The sequence below is a fragment of the Austrofundulus limnaeus genome, unplaced genomic scaffold, assembly GCF_001266775.1.
Source record: "Austrofundulus limnaeus strain Quisiro unplaced genomic scaffold, Austrofundulus_limnaeus-1.0 Scaffold13, whole genome shotgun sequence".
NCBI lineage: Eukaryota > Metazoa > Chordata > Actinopteri > Cyprinodontiformes > Rivulidae > Austrofundulus > Austrofundulus limnaeus.
The window spans coordinates 2672987-2690543 of record NW_013952415.1 but is presented as its reverse complement, the minus strand read 5'-3'; the positions used below and the strand labels follow the sequence as shown (position 1 = coordinate 2690543).

The following is a 17557-nucleotide window of genomic DNA, read 5'->3' as shown; positions in this document are numbered from 1 at the left end:
GAGATATATAAAAAAATAAACATATTAAATTCGGGTCATTGCCACTTGAGATCATGTTAAAACCAGAAGTAGAAAAAAAGGCTTTTGTGCTTCTGCAGAAAAACTTTGAATCAGCAAGCATTCATGTTTGTAGAGAGACCTCRCTCATCCTGAGAGACCACTTGTTTCTATGGTGATTTTGACATGACAGTGCTGCTTTTTTAAAAAAAAAAACAAGAGCGATTGGGACAATTAGTATAAGAATAACATGTTCCTTTTTGTTAAAAACAATAATAGACACTTTTAAAGATTCACCGTGGAGCCGTGCATTAAAGCACTTTGAGAAAATAGTGTGCTTAAGAACAGCAAGAGTTTTGAGTCCAAACAGGCAGTGAGGTGTGAATTTTAACACTCCATGTAGGTGTTAAAAATATTAGTGCTCTCAGCAGGGCTGTTGAGCGTTCTTTCACACGTTGAACAAATCAATCAGTCCTTTCCTCCAGTCTGGTAACAGTGATTGAATGCAGAGTTCATAGATCATGCACAGAAAAGCAGAGAAAATTATAAATGCAGGCACATTTGGATTCAGCGAGCCTCTTGGTTGAAAGCAACATTTTAGAATCTGCGCCCGATTTTTTCGTGACCTTTTCTTGGCCTCCCGTCCTTCTTGTTTTTTATTTATGTCATTGTTGGGCTCTTTACTCCTTTCAAGGATATTATCGTTTACTGCCTCTTGCCTCACTCCCTGCGTTGCCTGAGCTTCTCCCCACCCCTCCTGCACCCCTTGGGCTGTGGTTGGAGAACAACACAGCAGTAGCCCAAAAGGCTAAGCGAATCCACAGAAAAACAGGATTAAATGAATTTATGCTCTCCCAGTCAGGACAGGAGAGGCGGAGGGGGAGAGAAGGGGGAAAATAAAGCTAACATGATTTCAGCCCTCCTCACCTCTCCGTGACTCCAACACAAGTATTCTACCCTTGGGCTGACCTCCACCGCCAGACAGCCGTTCCTCCAAAATGGGGCCCCGTTCTCCTTCTCCTCTAACAACCTCTGCTTCCCCTTTCCCCTCACAACGAAACCAAGGCCTCTCCAGTTCAGGACATGAAATGGAAACCAGAGCAGCGAGAGGCTTAGAAGACAGGTCGTCCAGCACACCCTTCCTTGTGTGTTGGGAAACACGGATATCTGGGTGTGTGTACACAGACCTGTTAAATGTGAGTTTCCAAAAAGCCCCTTTTGTCATACAACACCCCCCGATACTTTTTATTAATCCATGGCTGGAAGAAAAAGCCGCAGTACACTAAAACAATTTTTCTGTGGTCTCAGAGTGAAATAAATTACAGCCTTTTGAAAAGACAAAAAACACACTCATGCCATTTTTTTATTTTATTTTATTTTATTTTTCACCCGAGGCTGGACATGCGGTTTCTCCTGCTGCAGCTCTGAGTCTCTGTGTCTCCACTGCACACAAACCATTTCCTGTCTCCAAATCAATCAGATGACAAAACAGCATCAACAAAGCTGTGTTCAAATCTGTTTTTTATACACAACAAAGTCCCCCATTGGTTTGTGCTGACGCTTGTTTTTATTAAAATGATCTGAACTTTATATTTGTGGTGTAAGAAGTTAGTGACAGGCTTTGTGTGTCTTTAAATTGTTTGTAGACAAAAAGAGAAGGCTGTTTGTCGTTGAACACAACATAAGGGAACGCATTTCTTTGATGTCCCTGAACCACTGGGACACGGGTCCCTTTATGTTTCATTCACCTCACTGAAACCGTAAATAATGATTTGACAGAAAGTGCATCTAAATCCATGGAAACCATATGCTAAGTTGTACAAATTTCAYAAATTACACAGCTTTTCCCTCAGTTTGCAGGTATACAGACTAATAAGGCAATCTCGCAGGTTTTTTCAAAAACTCATTTTAAAATCTTTAAATTTATGTGATTAATACAGTTCATTGAGGGTTATGATACAGGTAAACACCCAAAGAGGTTGAAATGTATGGGAAATCACACCTCATATTACCCGACCATTGTTACGACCCAAGGCCTTTCCTCTGGGTCTTTCTCCAACACCTGTAGGTTTCAGAGTTCCTGATTGGTGCTGATTGCAACTGGAGGCAGCTGGCCAGTGTCTAGAAGAGCTTGAGATCCAGTTGAAGATCTGCTGCTGGCTCTCAGTGCGAGGCTTCTCCTTTTGTTGCTCTTTTTTCTCCAGCCAGACATGATTTTTGTTAAATAAATTTAATTTTAAGTTTTCAAATGCGTTGCTTCCCTTTATTTGTTATGGCCAAAGAGCCAGGCCATAACAAATTGGGGGCTCGTCCGGGATTTGAACCCGGGACCTCTGCCACCACCAGCTCTACCACTATCGTCGAGTACGCAGATGACATCATTGTGATAAATCTGATCACCACCAACAACAAGCAGGGATATCATGAAGAGATTCTAAACCTGGAGACTTGAGGCCACACRAAGAATCTCATCATTAACGTGAGCAAAACAAAGGAGCAGATTGTGAACTTTGCCGAGAGGCGGAAGAGATGCTACYGCCCGATTCTGATCCAGGGAAGAGGCTGAGAACTGGTGGACAGCGTCATTTACCTCAGAGTGCACATCACTCAAGACCTCACATGGACAGACCCGGTAAAGAGCCAACAGCGTCTCTACCACCGACTGTCTACCAAAGTRCTGAAGAAACACCTGCATCATTGAAAGCATCATCACCGGTAACATCATCAGGAGCAGCACTATGATCGGCRCAACGCATCACACACCACTCTACAACAAACAGATCCAGAAAGACAATAAAAGACTCGAGCCAAACGAACAATGGACAGAGAGGATGAGCAGTTTCCTCCTGCAAACCAGACTCTCAACAAGAACAATAACAACAGACCCACTTATATAACTCACAATCCTTCTTTATTCCTTTATCCAGCCTATTTGCACAATTCMAWACTTTGCACAAAACATTTCACTGCGAGTTGCACCATGTATAACTACTGTAAATATGTGACAAATAAACATTTACGTCTAAGCCTAATGCTCTTTCTGCTCTTAACTGGTGTTAAGATGTTAATTCACTGTATAAAAGCAGCAGTTTGGGCTGTGAAACTGAACCAAACCAAACCATGACTTTACAGTTTGGCACCAGTTTTTAAGCTGAAAAAAGAGTCCACAAACTCACATTAAAAAATAATTATTTAACATAAATGCCATTTGAAACATTTGCTGACGTTGTCGAATAAACAGCAGTAGTGAACGAAATCAGTTTTGTTACATGCAGCCGTTCAGGAGGAGCGCCAGCGGGCCAAGGAGAAGAGTGAGAACGAGGTGGAGTCCACCAGCTGCGTGAACGAGGACATGCCCGTGGAGAAGATCCTGGAGGCCGAGGAGGCGGTGGAGCCCAAAACCGAGACCTACATYGAGAGCAACCTTGGTGTGCCGTCCAACTCGGTGAGAGTTCTKTCTTTGATTCTGCAACAGGTCCTAAATTATATTATATATRGTTTATATATGTCTTTTGTCATATTTATGCCTTCAGCAGACAGAGGGTTYACTGTTTTTTGAATGCCATTTTTTCTCCATCTGTGGTTAATTCTAATTCTCTTGCTTTTACTTTAAAATGGTTTTATGTTCAGGAAGTTTGTTAAAAGTAGTTTAGCTTTGTCTGCTAAAAGTGCATGTTTTTTTACTACAAATGAGAGATTTTTGCGTTACCCTGCTGTCTGCAGGTTGGTGCGGATGATGAGTTATGAGTTCCAGCCTGTCCTCTCTTTTCTTTTACTTTTTAACTTTCTGGTCTTCGGGGGGTGACTGCTTTTACTCTGAAACGTCAGTTCAGCCGTTCGCCTTATTTTAACTCAGCTGTGRATTTCCGTCTTTACTCCAAGCATCAGCTGGGGTGTCTTTGATACAGCGGAGACTGAAGAGTGATGAATAATGCAGCAGGCAGACTGTTCCTGAAAGCATCCCACAAAGCCACAGCTTTTTCTGGAATTCTGTTGCAACACGGGAAGCAGTGGAGCTGCGCAACAGCCTACCAAACGGCTGAACGGGGGAGGAAGAGGAGGAGGAGGAGGAGGAGGAGGGGAGGGGAGCTCCTGGGATTCATCTGCTTCAGTGGAGAGGGAAATGTCTTGTGAAGTAAAGGTAGAAATGTAAGGGCAGTTATGAGAATAAATTGGAGCTATTTTGGGAGAAAGCTGAAAATGTAGGAGCGGAGCGTTGACATACGGGAAAAGAGCTGAGKGTGGATTCAAGGGCAGCTGAGAAATGCTTAAACAAGGTGTGGATTTGGACTTTCTCCACGTTTGCTGTTTGCCCAACATCAAATGGAAGGAAACAACTTTGGCAAACGGGCTTATTTGGAAACCTGCTCAGATCAACTGTCAGTTAATGCATGAAGAAATTTAAGGACATTCCATGAAATAGAASTAAAGAAGTAAAATCTYCAACTTGAACGTCTTTTTTCTACACTTTATATTGCTGCCTCAAAGACATGTTTCGATTAAAACTTTAAGAAATTTTACCAGTTTAGGYTTTTGGATATTTGCCTCTTCACCATTGGTTGAAACTAATGACAGAGCAGCTCTTTGATTGTTTTTGCATTCCATTTCTGACGTATAGAAAACCGTAGTTGGCATTTATTGGCTAATAATAGAGTAATATTAACTGATGAAGGGTGCCAAATGTAAGGAGAAAGACTCGTCGTATCCAACGGGGAACTGTCAGAACAGGTTTGTACCCCAGAGAGAACGACTTGATTCTTGTTTCTCTAAATTGGGGGAGCTGACCCTTTCATGAAGTGGAGCCTGCGATTTTGGCACAGCCTCAGCATTCAGGCTGCCCTTACAACAAGGACTCCCCTTCTCTGAATACCGTCCCCACGCAAACCTCCTCCACACCCCCGCCGGTGTCCATTGAGAGGCGCTGCCCCGTGCTATAATTAATCACAGGGCCCAGGGTCATGAGTGTACACCATGAATGGGCCGCTGCCACTGTCTAATGGCCGAGGTCTGGCCGAGCTGAATAAAAGTGTGTTTATCTCATGGTGACCTAGAACAGGAGTTAAACAGGCGTTAGTAATATGCCTTCAGTCRCAGAGGAGAGGTCCTTTCCTCAGAACGAGAGGGAAAAGGAGAGGATGCTGTCAGCCAGCTCCTTCACATCTTTTATTTTTGGTGATTAATGCATTTAAATATTATTATAAGTGCTCATATCCTCTCATTTACATGAGGCAGAAAGTGTTGCTGCTGTTTTGATGGGTATTAGCCAATGAGTCACTCTTATTGGAGGATRGTTTCTTCTTTCAATCTGGGGAAGAAGAAAAAAGTGGGACGCTTGAGTAATTTATTTTCCAACTGATCTGTATGGCTACCCAATTTTCTCTCTGTTGTCACGCTCGTATAGTCTGGTTCGAGCAGAATAATGAAAAATTGAGAGGCAAATCTTTCCCCTCCCCTTAGCAAGTGATGAAAATTTCATAGGACAGTATGCAAGCTTGCCATTTCTCTAAGTAGCTGGAATGATGGTGATGAAGCACACTTGTGCGGTGAATCCTTTGATTTGTTTTGAATGAAGATGGCTCAGTTTGAGTCCGATATTATTTATTTTAAAAAAAACCTTGAGGTTTACGTCTTTGCTCTCTTTCCCTAAAGATTCTTCATATTTTTTGTAGCTTTCCAGGCAGAGCCGCTGTACTTTCATGCATTCAGGGTAACGCGACAACACTACAGCTCACAGCAGACTCCGTGGTTGTAGCCTGATAATCTGTGACCTGAGCGGTAACTACAGTAATGTGATGCTCGCAAATTGTCTCAGGAAAGTGTAAGCTCCTCTCCCCTGTCATCTCCGCCAGCAGAAGCAAAAGAAATGAGGTCAGCGTAAACACGGCTACGATAGCCATTCAACATTCATGAGGCTCGCCGCGTTTAACGGGAATCCGGGGATTCTTGTTCTTGCGGGGCCGGGGTGGTGGTGGACGGGGGCTCGACGGTGGCACACATCGGAGCGCCCCTTTTGTCTTGCTGCGTTTGTCGCCTGGCTTGCCCTTTGGAATGAATTATCTCAATCTGTTTGTGTCTCTGACAGGAAACGCTGCTCACGAAAACTGTCGCGCTGAGCTGCGCCGTCCACCGTTTCCCACGGAGATCAGATGCTGAAATATTCATAAGATGTCTGTTGTCTCTCTCTGTCCCCGGGGGGGGGGGGCGAAAAAAAGAGAGACAACTTTCAGTTTCCAAAACAGTGACAGCTTTGTGTCTGGTTTAAATTTTATATTTCATATAGACATCTGTAGTCCTTTGCAGTCGTCGTGACTTTCACACTACAGGGATGGAATGTGGAGGAGAGGATTGGCCAGCACATTAGGAACAGAGAAGGAGGGCGTAGATCTGTTTTCTCCTTCGCCTTGAGCTAATCTTCTCCAGAGATTTGCAGCTGATGCCAGGATCTTCCAAGCTTTTAGCATCGATCTGTGGGATTTGATTTAGGAAGTCGGGGAGAAGTTACTTACTTTTTTGTCAAAGTGCGAGTTCACACGGAGAAACGTCATTTTAAGAATGTTTACTTGATTTATTATTATGCAGAGAAATGTGTGCACAGTGCTTGTTTACACATATGCATATCAAGGGTTTGTATCAAGGGATCACAGTAAATGACTTGTCAAAGACTGACGGGATTGTTTGGGATTTTTTTACACCCCCCACCCCTCCTCCCCTGTCCAGATGGAGTTACATTTTAGTCAGGTACTGTATGCACAGATCGCATTAGTATTCCACAGCTATTCCCTTTGGATCAAAGAACGATACTTCTGAATCTAATGCAGAAGGACAGTTCAGGAGAAGCAGCACTTGTGTTTGAATTGGTGAAAACCAAAATTCTCTTCTTCTTAGGGGTGGAAAAAAGGTTTTCGTGGCACTAAGAGTGTTTTCTGAACTCCAGATTGCAGCAGTGTTGATGTTCTCCCAGTGTAAAGTGTCAAAAATTGTTGAAATCCGACTAACGACRGTGGGGCTGTTAAAACACAGTTCTTTTCAACATGTCTGCCAGTCGGGGCTTCTTACTGCATTGACGTTTCTTTCTTTTGGGCACAGGGGAGTTGGAGACTTTGGTGAACTGAACTCTGTTTTCAACACGACAGCAGTGTTTCAGAGCGTGAAAAMACAAACAGAACCAGAGTAGATTAATTAAATTATTTATTCATTTACAGTTATCATTGAAAAGTATAAAATCAAATGTTATTGAATGGTAGGGTTAGGGTTAGCGAATGGCTGATTTTGTAGGTAAGCAAATTCACATGGTAGTTGTCATCTGGTCAAAAATGTTTCTTACAAATATTTATTTCAAAGACACAAATCATTAATGTGAGAAAAAATATTGTGCACAATCAGATGCTAAATGTCTTGAACCGCTTTGCGAGACGTTTTCCTAATTGTGGCAATAAGCTGAAAAATGTTTTGCTTATTTTCTCAGACACACAAAAGCCTCAAAGATAACATGAGCATAAAAGCAAGAAGATCAAGTAAAGACGGGCCGTTCTCAGTGAAAATATTAAATTTTTCATGTTTTTATCTCAGGTGGGTTTACAATAACGGTGAGCACGAAGAAACCAAGTCTTCTTTTTTAAAGCATTAAAAGGACAATCTACTAGATCATAGCAATGCTTTTAAAAAATCTTTAACACACTCGTAATTTATTTTATGCTAAGATGTTTATGTAACATGTCTTTTGAGAATTAATGGAAAACAATGTGGATATGGAGGGAAAATAGGGATTGCAGTATGAATTTAGTCTTTTGTTTTAGTTTGCTAAAACTACGTGAGCTGCAGAACAATCACATCTTTAATACAAGCATTACTGTGAGCAGTGGTGGGCACAGTTCCCCTAAAGCACTAATAGGGGAACTAATTTCATGATTAGCGCTATAGGAATTTTGCTAAATTTTAAAATTATTAGTGGATTAGCACTTGCTAAATTTATAGGTTAAATTTAGAAGCACTAACGGAGGTCTTTAAATGTTATTGATCAAAGTTATTGTTAACAGCTGACGGTGAAAGCTGTTGCATATTTTRCTCATATGTGTCACTTATCGACTATGTGACAATATATGAACCTAAATACAGCTGTGGAATGTCAATGATAAGTATTAAGAGAGCAACATGATGATATGTGACTCATGTTGTCTGTTGAAGAATGTTCATGGGTTGACTGGGTTATTTTAGTGTTTTAGAATTAGCTTTTGCTACATTCTCAGTGTATTAGTGCTTTAGAATTAGGGGACCTAAATATTAGAGTTAGTGTTTTAGGGCTAGTGGAACTAATCACCATACTGCAAAAAAAATGTCGACCTAACCAAGTTTTAAAATCTTATATCAGCCAAAAAGTCATTTTTGATCTTGTTTTGAGACTGATTTACTAAACAAGAACTGATTGTGTAAGAATAATAATCTTGTTTTCARAATGTGTAAGATTATTTGTCTTGTTAGCCTGAAAATGAGACTCAAATAAAGTCAAACATTTCTGCCAATGGAGTAAGAAACTTTTACTTGGTAACATTCTTGAAATATTTGATTTGACTCAAGTTTTTCTTATTTCAAGAATCTTGCCAAGTAAAATTTTCTTACTCCATTGGCAGAAATGTTTGACTTAATTTGAGTCAAATTTTCAGGCTAACAAGACAAATAATCTTATACATTCTGAAAACAAGATTATTATTCTTACACAATCAGTTCTTGTTTAGTAAATCAGTCCCAAAACGAGATCAAAAAGACTTTTTGGCTGATATAAGATTTTAAAACTTGGTTAGATGGACAGTTTTTGCAGTGTATGAGCGCTCTAAGTTGCTCGTTTTACAGTGCCCCCTGGTTGGCAATAAAGTTTCCTCCCAGCTCYTCGGCACTTGTTCAGTAAAGTGTCAGTAGAGCCTGTCGAGGGCCTCTTGAGCTCCTCTCGCTGTCCAAGAGTGTTTCGACTAAAAGGTCCCCAAAGAAAGAGTTGGCATAACAAAAAAAATGCTTTTTTTCACTGACAGCTCTCTGCAGGTATTTCCCCAACAAGCTGGGACAGAATCACTGTTTGTTTTATCCGCCTACTTTCCTTCCTTTTTCCAGGATATCAATCCCGGCGCAGCAAMAAAAAAAAAAACCTCGGTGACGGTTTGTGTCTAGAAACACAGTTATCGGTAACTCATCCACAGATCTGGCTCCGGCCCAAAACATACACGCAAACCAAACTTAAAAATATCACACCTGCTCATTTTACCTGCTTCTGTGTCGGTTCCTCTGCAGCCCAACGACCCGGTGACGAATATCTGTCAGGCAGCTGACAAACAGCTCTTCACCCTGGTGGAGTGGGCCAAGAGGATCCCCCACTTCTCCGAGCTGCCGCTGGACGACCAGGTCATCCTGTTACGAGCAGGTCTGCTACACTGCACATTCAAGAGCTCACAAAATGCTGTATATGAACAAATCTTTACATCTTTGGATTGTTTTTGATGTGACATAGGTCAGTATAATATAAAAATCATGAGAGATGCTTAAATTTGAGTCAGTTTTATTTAAACAAATTTAATGTACGCTGCTCAAAAAAATAAAGGGAACACTCAAATACATTTTAGATGTGAAGTTGAATGTGCTGACAGCATGTGAAATGGTTTGTCAATCAGTGTTGCTTCCAGTTTGATTTACTTGGAATTAGATTGGGTTTAAGTGTTCCCATTATTTATTTATTTTTTTTTTTTGAGAAGTATATTTGGTCAGGACAAGACACTAATAAGGAAATGTGTCATAATTTTTCCACAATATTGTTTTTTTCTTGCTGCAAAAAAGATTAATGTCCCTAAATTCCTGATGGCAGCGAGCCTTGTTGACACTTTCCTTCACACATTCCAAGAATGRATAACCACTTTTCTTTTCCACTTTTCCATTTCACATAGTGAGATTCCTCCTGCCTTTTTGTCAAATTCTAATCCTGTTTCTGTTGCGCACATTACAGCAACAATGACAGGCAGTGCTTCTCCTTGGTTGTGCGTCAAACTCTTTGTGACTCATAAGCAGTGAATAAAGGAATCGGGCTTAATAGCCATATCRTTATGTTTAAATCCGACTGAATCCTAAAAATATGAACCAGASTGTGTTCTTTGTCACTTTAATAAGCAGCATGTAATTTAGGATGCACTTAAAGGGAAGATTATGTGCTTTAAAGCAGTGGTTCCCAAACTTTTTATCTTCTGACCCACAAAGTATCCATGGCAAAAACTTGTGACCCCAAATATTACTGGTCTGGGTACACGAWCTTCATTAATAACCCTAAAAACACAGGCTTTTTGACTATCTAAACAGCTTGTACACAAATATAAAWACTTATWTATACTTATTTTGCGTTTTTGTAATAATTATAGGGAAAATATTACATCAGCAATTAATTTATTGCCCTTTTTATTGATTTCTAGAGATTATCCAAGGTGCTTCAGGACCCATAATTGGGTCCCAAGCCCAGCTTTGGGAACCAACGTGCARTGGTTCCCAAACTTTTCAGCTTTTGACCCACAAAATAACAGTAGCAGAGACCTGAGCCCCCAACTGTTTTTGGATGATAAACATTTGTATCAGGTCAACAAAACATGGGCATAGTAGCAATATTTTTATACTACATTTGTCCGTTTTAAATATAATAACCTCACTCCTTTGTAACAACTAAGGCAAAAATGTAATTAATTCAGAAAATCTTTTCAGGACCCCACCTTGATGTTTCGGGACCCTACTTTGGGTCCCGACTCCAACTTTGGGAAACACTGCTTTAAAGGATGGTTGGAAACTCCACTATAAACACAGAACGCTACAAATGCTAAAGCTAAATCACTGTCTGTAATGACTCGTGTCTGTAAATATGAATAAATGTGCAGGTCATGTGACCGGGATAAGAAGCGGGCCCAAGATTGCTGTTTCCATCTGAAAGATCAGAAAAGCAACAGCTTTGTGAAATAGAGAGCGAATCAGTCGTCACTTCGGCTACTAGCGTCACACGCAGAAAACTCTTTCAGGTTTCTCCTCAACACATTACCCCCCGCTCCCTGCCTGTCGCTCCAAATTACACCATCATATTCTCTGTCCGTTTCCAGGAAAAAGAAATGAGGCGCTGATCGGTAACAGTTGGAGATCATTCCTCCTCGTCCTTTGCGCACGGCGATGGAGACGCTTCAGCAAAGTGGAGAGAGAGACGTTCTCCCGCCGAGCTCGTCTCCTCTCGTCTCTCAGGTTTTTTTTTCTATAAATAACCGCTTTAGTTCTGCATCGCAGATAAAAGCGTCGCAGCTCCTCTCATGGCCTACTCAGCTGTGGGGAGAAGAGGCGAGTGTTGCCAGGCAGAACAGTTAAAGGAGCCCCGTCACTCACGCGGCGGCGCCTTGCGTCAGGCCCCCCCTGCTTTGGCACATCAAGCCTGTTGTCGTTATTGTGATGGCAGGCGCACTTTCATCCCTTTTACACGCCTGTCTCCTTAGAAAGCGTGATTCAAACGTCTCGGAGATAACCTCATGCTTGTGCTTGAGAAAGCTGCGGGGGGGTTTTACGGCGCGGCGTAATTGATTCGGTGGAATTCCGCCTTTGTTGCCGTTTTTTTTATTTTTATTTTGCATGAACGCTGGTTGAACTTTTGTACGAAGCTTTACCTTGTTTTATTTTWTWTTTTTCTAACCACACTTTACCTTGATCCCTCTCCTCCTTCTCCCCCGAATCTTTGTTTCAGGTTGGAATGAGCTCCTCATTGCATCATTCTCACACCGTTCGATCGCTGTCAAGGATGGGATTCTGCTGGCGACGGGGCTGCACGTCCACCGCAACAGCGCCCACAGTGCAGGGGTGGGAGCCATCTTTGACAGGTCGTTGCCAGTTTATTGTACAGTGTGTTTAAATTAATKAAAATCCACAACAATTGCTGTTAATAGATATTTTCAAAGCGAATAACTTGAAATCAGCTTGTTTGTTAATGGTAATGGTTTATCTAGGAATTTTTTATCCATAATGAGGCTATACAAGAGGGAAAAAAATGTGTTCCTGTCTATTTTAGTATCCAAAAAGATAATAATCACCAAAAAAGTTTTAAGTTTGAAGCATCATTTGCTTTTTGACAGTGAAAATATTGCTCGAATGGAAATCACAGGAAGGCCTCGCAGAGGGCAAAGCAGGGCAGGAATTATTGATTGACTCCACTATATTAAATATGTACACCTGGGTGCATCGGGGGTCTCGCAGAAACCCTGAGCTGCTCGGGAAAAATGTCAAACAAAAATCCATGCAAAGTTGAGTCACAGTGAAGTCAGGAGTGCGCCGGCACCACCCTGGTGGCTGTTATTGACATTCCAGGCCAGCGAATTGACAGACTGACTGAAACGCCACCTGGGACCGCGGCCCGTGTTTAGCAGCATCACAACTCGAGCAGAACTAACGGGGACTATTTGAAAAGTTGGGCATACACGAGCTAAATATACAGTGCAGACTCTGCAGAGCTGTGTTTCAGACCCTTCCTAAATTATTCATATTTTGAAACATATTTTGTTGTTACGATGCAAGAAATGTTTTTCATCTTCTGTTGTTTTTCACCTGGGTTTGTTTAAATACGGGAACTAGAAAGTTTTGCCGTTGGAAAACCAGGCAACAAGGTCAAGAATATTGTCTGATTGACCAAAAAAATTATTTTAAGTGCCCAAAACACATCTTTCTTAAAGAAAAAGAATCCAGTGTTACTGGATGTAACCGTTGGAGTGAAACGTTGATTAGATCAAGCTAGTAGCCTGTTAGCCACTTAAATAATCCAACTTCCAGCCTTCGAGCATGATTTTTCTTTTAAATCTATCAGCGCTACCTTTAAAGACCTTTAAAGCTGGATAACAAGAATAAAAAAAACATGCCTGCATAGTCCAGTTGTTTTATAAAATATAGTATAAACTATACAGTATTTTATTTKCTTACACAAATAAAGTATTTTCTTTTGTCCTGAAGTGGAAATAAAATAATAAACATTAAATTTCATTCGATAGTTTTAGTTTTATATTGTTACCCCTACTGTCCTGAACGGCCCCCGTTCAACTAATTCAAAGTGGCCCAYGGACCACCAGTTGATATTTACAGTTGTTGCATGTTTTGCGGCTCACAACACATTTTATTAGTGAGCCGAGGAGCAGAAACATCTCTTCTGGTTTTAGAGGTTGCAGACCCCTGTGGTTGACAGAATAAATGGAAGCCATTCTTCTTCATGCGACATTCTGCTGGGAGTTTTTTTATTTTTTTTCAGAAGTCTCCTGAATGATTTACAGACCATAAGAAGCAAAATCCTCCGATGTGACTGAACTGTTGACTCAAAATCCCCAGTGATGTATGACGAGCAGGTGCAGAACGTAACCACTAACTGTAGATCAATGGTGCAAGTACAGCAACTGCGTCTGGATTATATATTTTTTTTTTACAAAACGTGGGTGCAAACTTACTGTTTTGCAGCGTCGCTCTCTCTCTGACCATGAATCAAACAATAAAGCAGAAAACTTTGCACTGTATCAGTAATAAAGAGGAAAGCAAGAGGTTTTGACAGGTTAATAATAATTAATGCTCAGAGGCAGTGGACAGTTTTGTGTATTTCAACATCCAGGAATGTGAGTCACAAGTGGTTCAAGGATGATTTTCTGTCAAAATGAAACTTCCTCACTGCATCTCAGTTTTTTGGAAGTGAAAAAAAAAGAAAAATATCCAATTAAAATCTGAACTGCTCAAACAAAAGTTTGGCTAAATTTTACCTAAATCTAATTATAAACTTTAAACAGATTTCTGCTTTTACACGAGAGTAATCAGCGCTGATGTGGGGGTTCTCACATTCTAACTAGACCGCTTTGTGGAAAATAACAGCTAGGACGAGACTGGGAGTGGCTTTCTGCAGCAGGAGCCGACGCATTGAACATGTGCCAGGGAGAACTGGGAGAAAAAAAATGGGTGAGGAAAAATGAAAATCACCTTTACCAGTACGCTCTGTGTGAAGCTGAGGTTCACATTTAAAAACACAACTAAGAAAGAAAAGGTCTAAAGAGACCAAAGAGTCTGGACCAGCACCCAATTAGGACTGCACAATATACGGAACATTTATCATCTTCGTGATAACAGCCTGTGCAATGGGCACATCGCAAGAAACTGCATRAACTACAATAAATGTTTGGCTCAAAAAAWTACATTTATGAGTTTTGTCACTCAGAGGGAAGCTTGAAGTATTTCACCAATCAAATGGAGCCCTTCATGGATCATATTTTTAAATTAGAAGCACTCGGAGAGTGCAAACCACCGCCAAGACCAATTTCCCCCATCCTGTAAGAGTTAATGTGCAAAAGCAGAAATGGAAACACATTTGCTGAATAAATTCTGACGTAGCGAACATTTAAGCAGCAGTATGCACGGGATTTCTTCTCAGTGGAGTCCAATGTGACAAAAAAAGTCAGACTAGTCATCCGATGTTATTCATCGTCAAACTGGTGTSGGATTAAGCTCCTAAATTTTCATCAGTCACATTTCACCATGTAAAACATCTGTTTTATCCCCTTGTATGAGTTTGTAATGGTTTGACTCTCTTTATAATGTGCTTCCTGGCTCCCCCCATCTCCAAACTTTGAGGCCCGGCAGCTCTGTTTATAAGCCTAGTAGAGAGAAACTGTTTTGATTGGTTGTTTCGGAAATGTGGTGTGTTTGAGGAAATGGGAAAAATAGGTTTTCATGGTGCAGTCACGCACTTCCTGGTCACAAAACGTTCTGTAAATGCGCATATTGAAGTCCGTGCTGTCCAATCCAGCTCACTGTTTTTTACAGAAGCCCTGTGAAAGCATCGCAGCTTTGCCAATCTCAGAGTATTAAAAGAAAAAAAAATCCTGTATCGGCATCGTGATCCGGAACATCACCAAAATTTAAAGGTGTGTTCCTTTGCCCAGTACACACGTGGTAAAAATGTCATGACAATCTGTCCACAAGTTTTTGAGTAATGTTGTCCAAAGACAGAACGACAGACAGACAGACAGACAGAACGACAGACAGACAGACAGACAGACAGAACGACAGACAGACAGACAGAACGACAGACAGACAGACAGACAGACAGACATACGTGACCAAAAACATTACCTCGCCCTTGGCGGAGGTAAAAAGTCATTCTGGAATGGAAATGATTAGTTGTTGGGGTCTTTTTTCTTCTTCTTTTTTTTTTTAGGTCTGAACCCAGAACAGAACGACATCAGYACTATAATGTATTTGTTCATTTATCTCAAGTCATATCATTGTCRCACATTGCAGGTTTTGCTGATATCATGCAGTCCTATATCCAATACAGTATTTCTGGCTGTTGATGGAAACTCAGACCTTTAAACATGTTTTTTTTTCTGTAGGCTGCAACTGTTACAAGTTGGTTAGTGACTAAAAATGACTCAACATTGCAAGAAAATATGAAACYTTTCAGTTGAAGTCACACAGATCTCTGATTATTTGCAACCATGTGACCAGATTCTGTGCCATTTGGTTTTGCATTGCTAATTTTCTTTTTTTTTTTTAATCATGATTTATTTTTGTGTGCATACTAAAAATGGAAAAAAAATCATACATTCTCGGTTGCTGTTAAATGATACCGCGCGCAGACGGATGTCAGTTGACTTCACGCTGAGGCTGAAAGAGGGCAGAATGTGGAACCAAAGGATCCGAAAAGATCCCGTTTAGCAGCTCAGATTGTAATCACCCACACAACTCATCAGTGATTCTTTTGTGCATAATTTATAAAGGAAAATGAATATTGAACGTGTCCTGTTGGTGGCCCTGCAGAATCTGGAGGCCAGCGGAGAATAAGCAGCTGCTGCGGCTCGGCCCATCTGATCAGCGCTCGCAGCCATTCGTCTCTGCGTTAACCGTGGCGAGCATTAAGATAYAGAGAACTGATTATCTTTGCTTATCTACTCCTTTTTTCTCTCTTCCCCAAACAAATGAAGAGACTGATTAACTTACACACTTGAGTCCCATCTTCGTTTTTTTTTTTTTTTAGTTCTGTTTTTCCTCCTCGGAGCAAATTGAATTAGAACGAGCCACAATTGACTTTACAGAGGGCCAGAAAGACACGGGAGAAAATGATGTCGGGCAGAGGGCGATGCAGTCGGAGAGGGGTGAGGAGTTCGAGCGACTCCCACCTGTGATGTCACACGCAGACAGCGGGAGCTCTGGTGCTCCATGTCGACGTGTGTTTACTCTGCGGCTTTCCTTTTTTTACAAAAACCACAAACTAAATATAATGACTTTGCAGGGCTGTAAAGTTTTCCACTGATCTAAGCGCACACGTGTGGCTCCGCCAGTGTGTTTGTGTGCAGTTATTTTTAAAAACATGAGCTGGATGGCGGTTGAAAAACATATTTTTATGAGTCCGGTCAGGGTAATTAGCAGAAGAAACAGTGAGTCATTTGCAAAAGTAAAAAAATAAATAATTAAAATCCTGCAGTTTGGAGTGGTTTTATGCAATCTTAGTGTTTCTGGCAGTTGTTTGTTCGTCTGATATAATACAGTAACCAAGAAATAAACTATGGTGAAGTCCTGGTCTTGAATGAGCCTCAGATCCTCAGATCTGACTTTTTTCTCTCTCTCTCTCTCCCCACAGAGTGCTCACAGAGCTGGTGTCAAAGATGAGAGACATGCAGATGGACAAGACCGAGCTGGGGTGCCTTCGAGCCATCGTTCTTTTCAACCCAGGTAACGATCTGAACACGTCAGCTTTCACTAGCAGCAGCACATTTAAAGAAAACTTTTCTTCTTCTTCTTYTTTTTAAGAAAGCATAAAAGCACCACAGAAAACAGCAAAAAAAAAGTCTGTTTTACTTTGCTTCAAAGAAGTTCTATAGAGATCAATATTTCACCAGATTGTCTTTAATGGGGTTTTTTCTTACCCTGTTTCAGTACAGGTTTTGTATTTAAAATAAGATTTAATAAAATGTTTATTAGGGTATGAAATAGGCAGGCTTAAAAAACTCCTAATTTAAGGGMTGAACCAGTGATGCACCAAACAAAGGAAAAAACTAAATTATTTTGTTCCACTTTCATTAATTACAGTAGTGCTGGTATGACCCAAATTTTATATCATGGTATTTAAAACAGTTATACCAGTATTACGGTATTCGACTGTATTTTTCTTTTCATTACAGCTCAGCTGATAATAAAGTAAAATAAATAAATAAATAAATATTTGGGGGTGGCACCTGGGGTGGACAATCAGGTGCTAGAGGTGGCACTTGCCACCCCGGCCACCCTTCTGACTCCGCCCCTGCATAAGAAGCGTTTATGCTCATTTTTTTTTCCTGCGTTTCTGTGCAGATTCTAAAGGCCTGTCCAACCCAGGTGAAGTGGAAGCCCTGAGAGAAAAAGTCTACGCGTCTTTAGAGGCTTACTGCAAACAGAAGTACCCCGAACAGCCGGGCAGGTGGGACGMAAACCACAAACACTGAGTCGCTACTGCATGCTGCTCAAATAAAATGTTATTATATTACCATTATTCATTATTTCTGTATTTGTGTGT

General features: G+C 40.9%; 1 protein-coding gene across 4 annotated transcripts in view; it reads left to right on the top strand.

Annotated features, from left to right (window-relative positions):
* rxraa (retinoid X receptor, alpha a) overlaps positions 1-17557 on the top strand; it is a 122842-nt gene that overhangs the window by 103373 nt on the left and 1912 nt on the right. For 2 of the 4 annotated variants that reach the window (XM_014002473.1, XM_014002472.1), the window contains exons 6-10: positions 3258-3442; positions 9277-9406; positions 11735-11867; positions 16646-16737; positions 17356-17461. In XM_014002473.1, coding sequence (XP_013857927.1) covers positions 3258-3442; positions 9277-9406; positions 11735-11867; positions 16646-16737; positions 17356-17461 — 646 coding nt within the window. The remainder of the gene's footprint in view (positions 1-3257; positions 3443-9276; positions 9407-11734; positions 11868-16645; positions 16738-17355; positions 17462-17557) is intronic. The other 2 variants (XM_014002474.1, XM_014002475.1) reach the window with 1 other exon arrangement.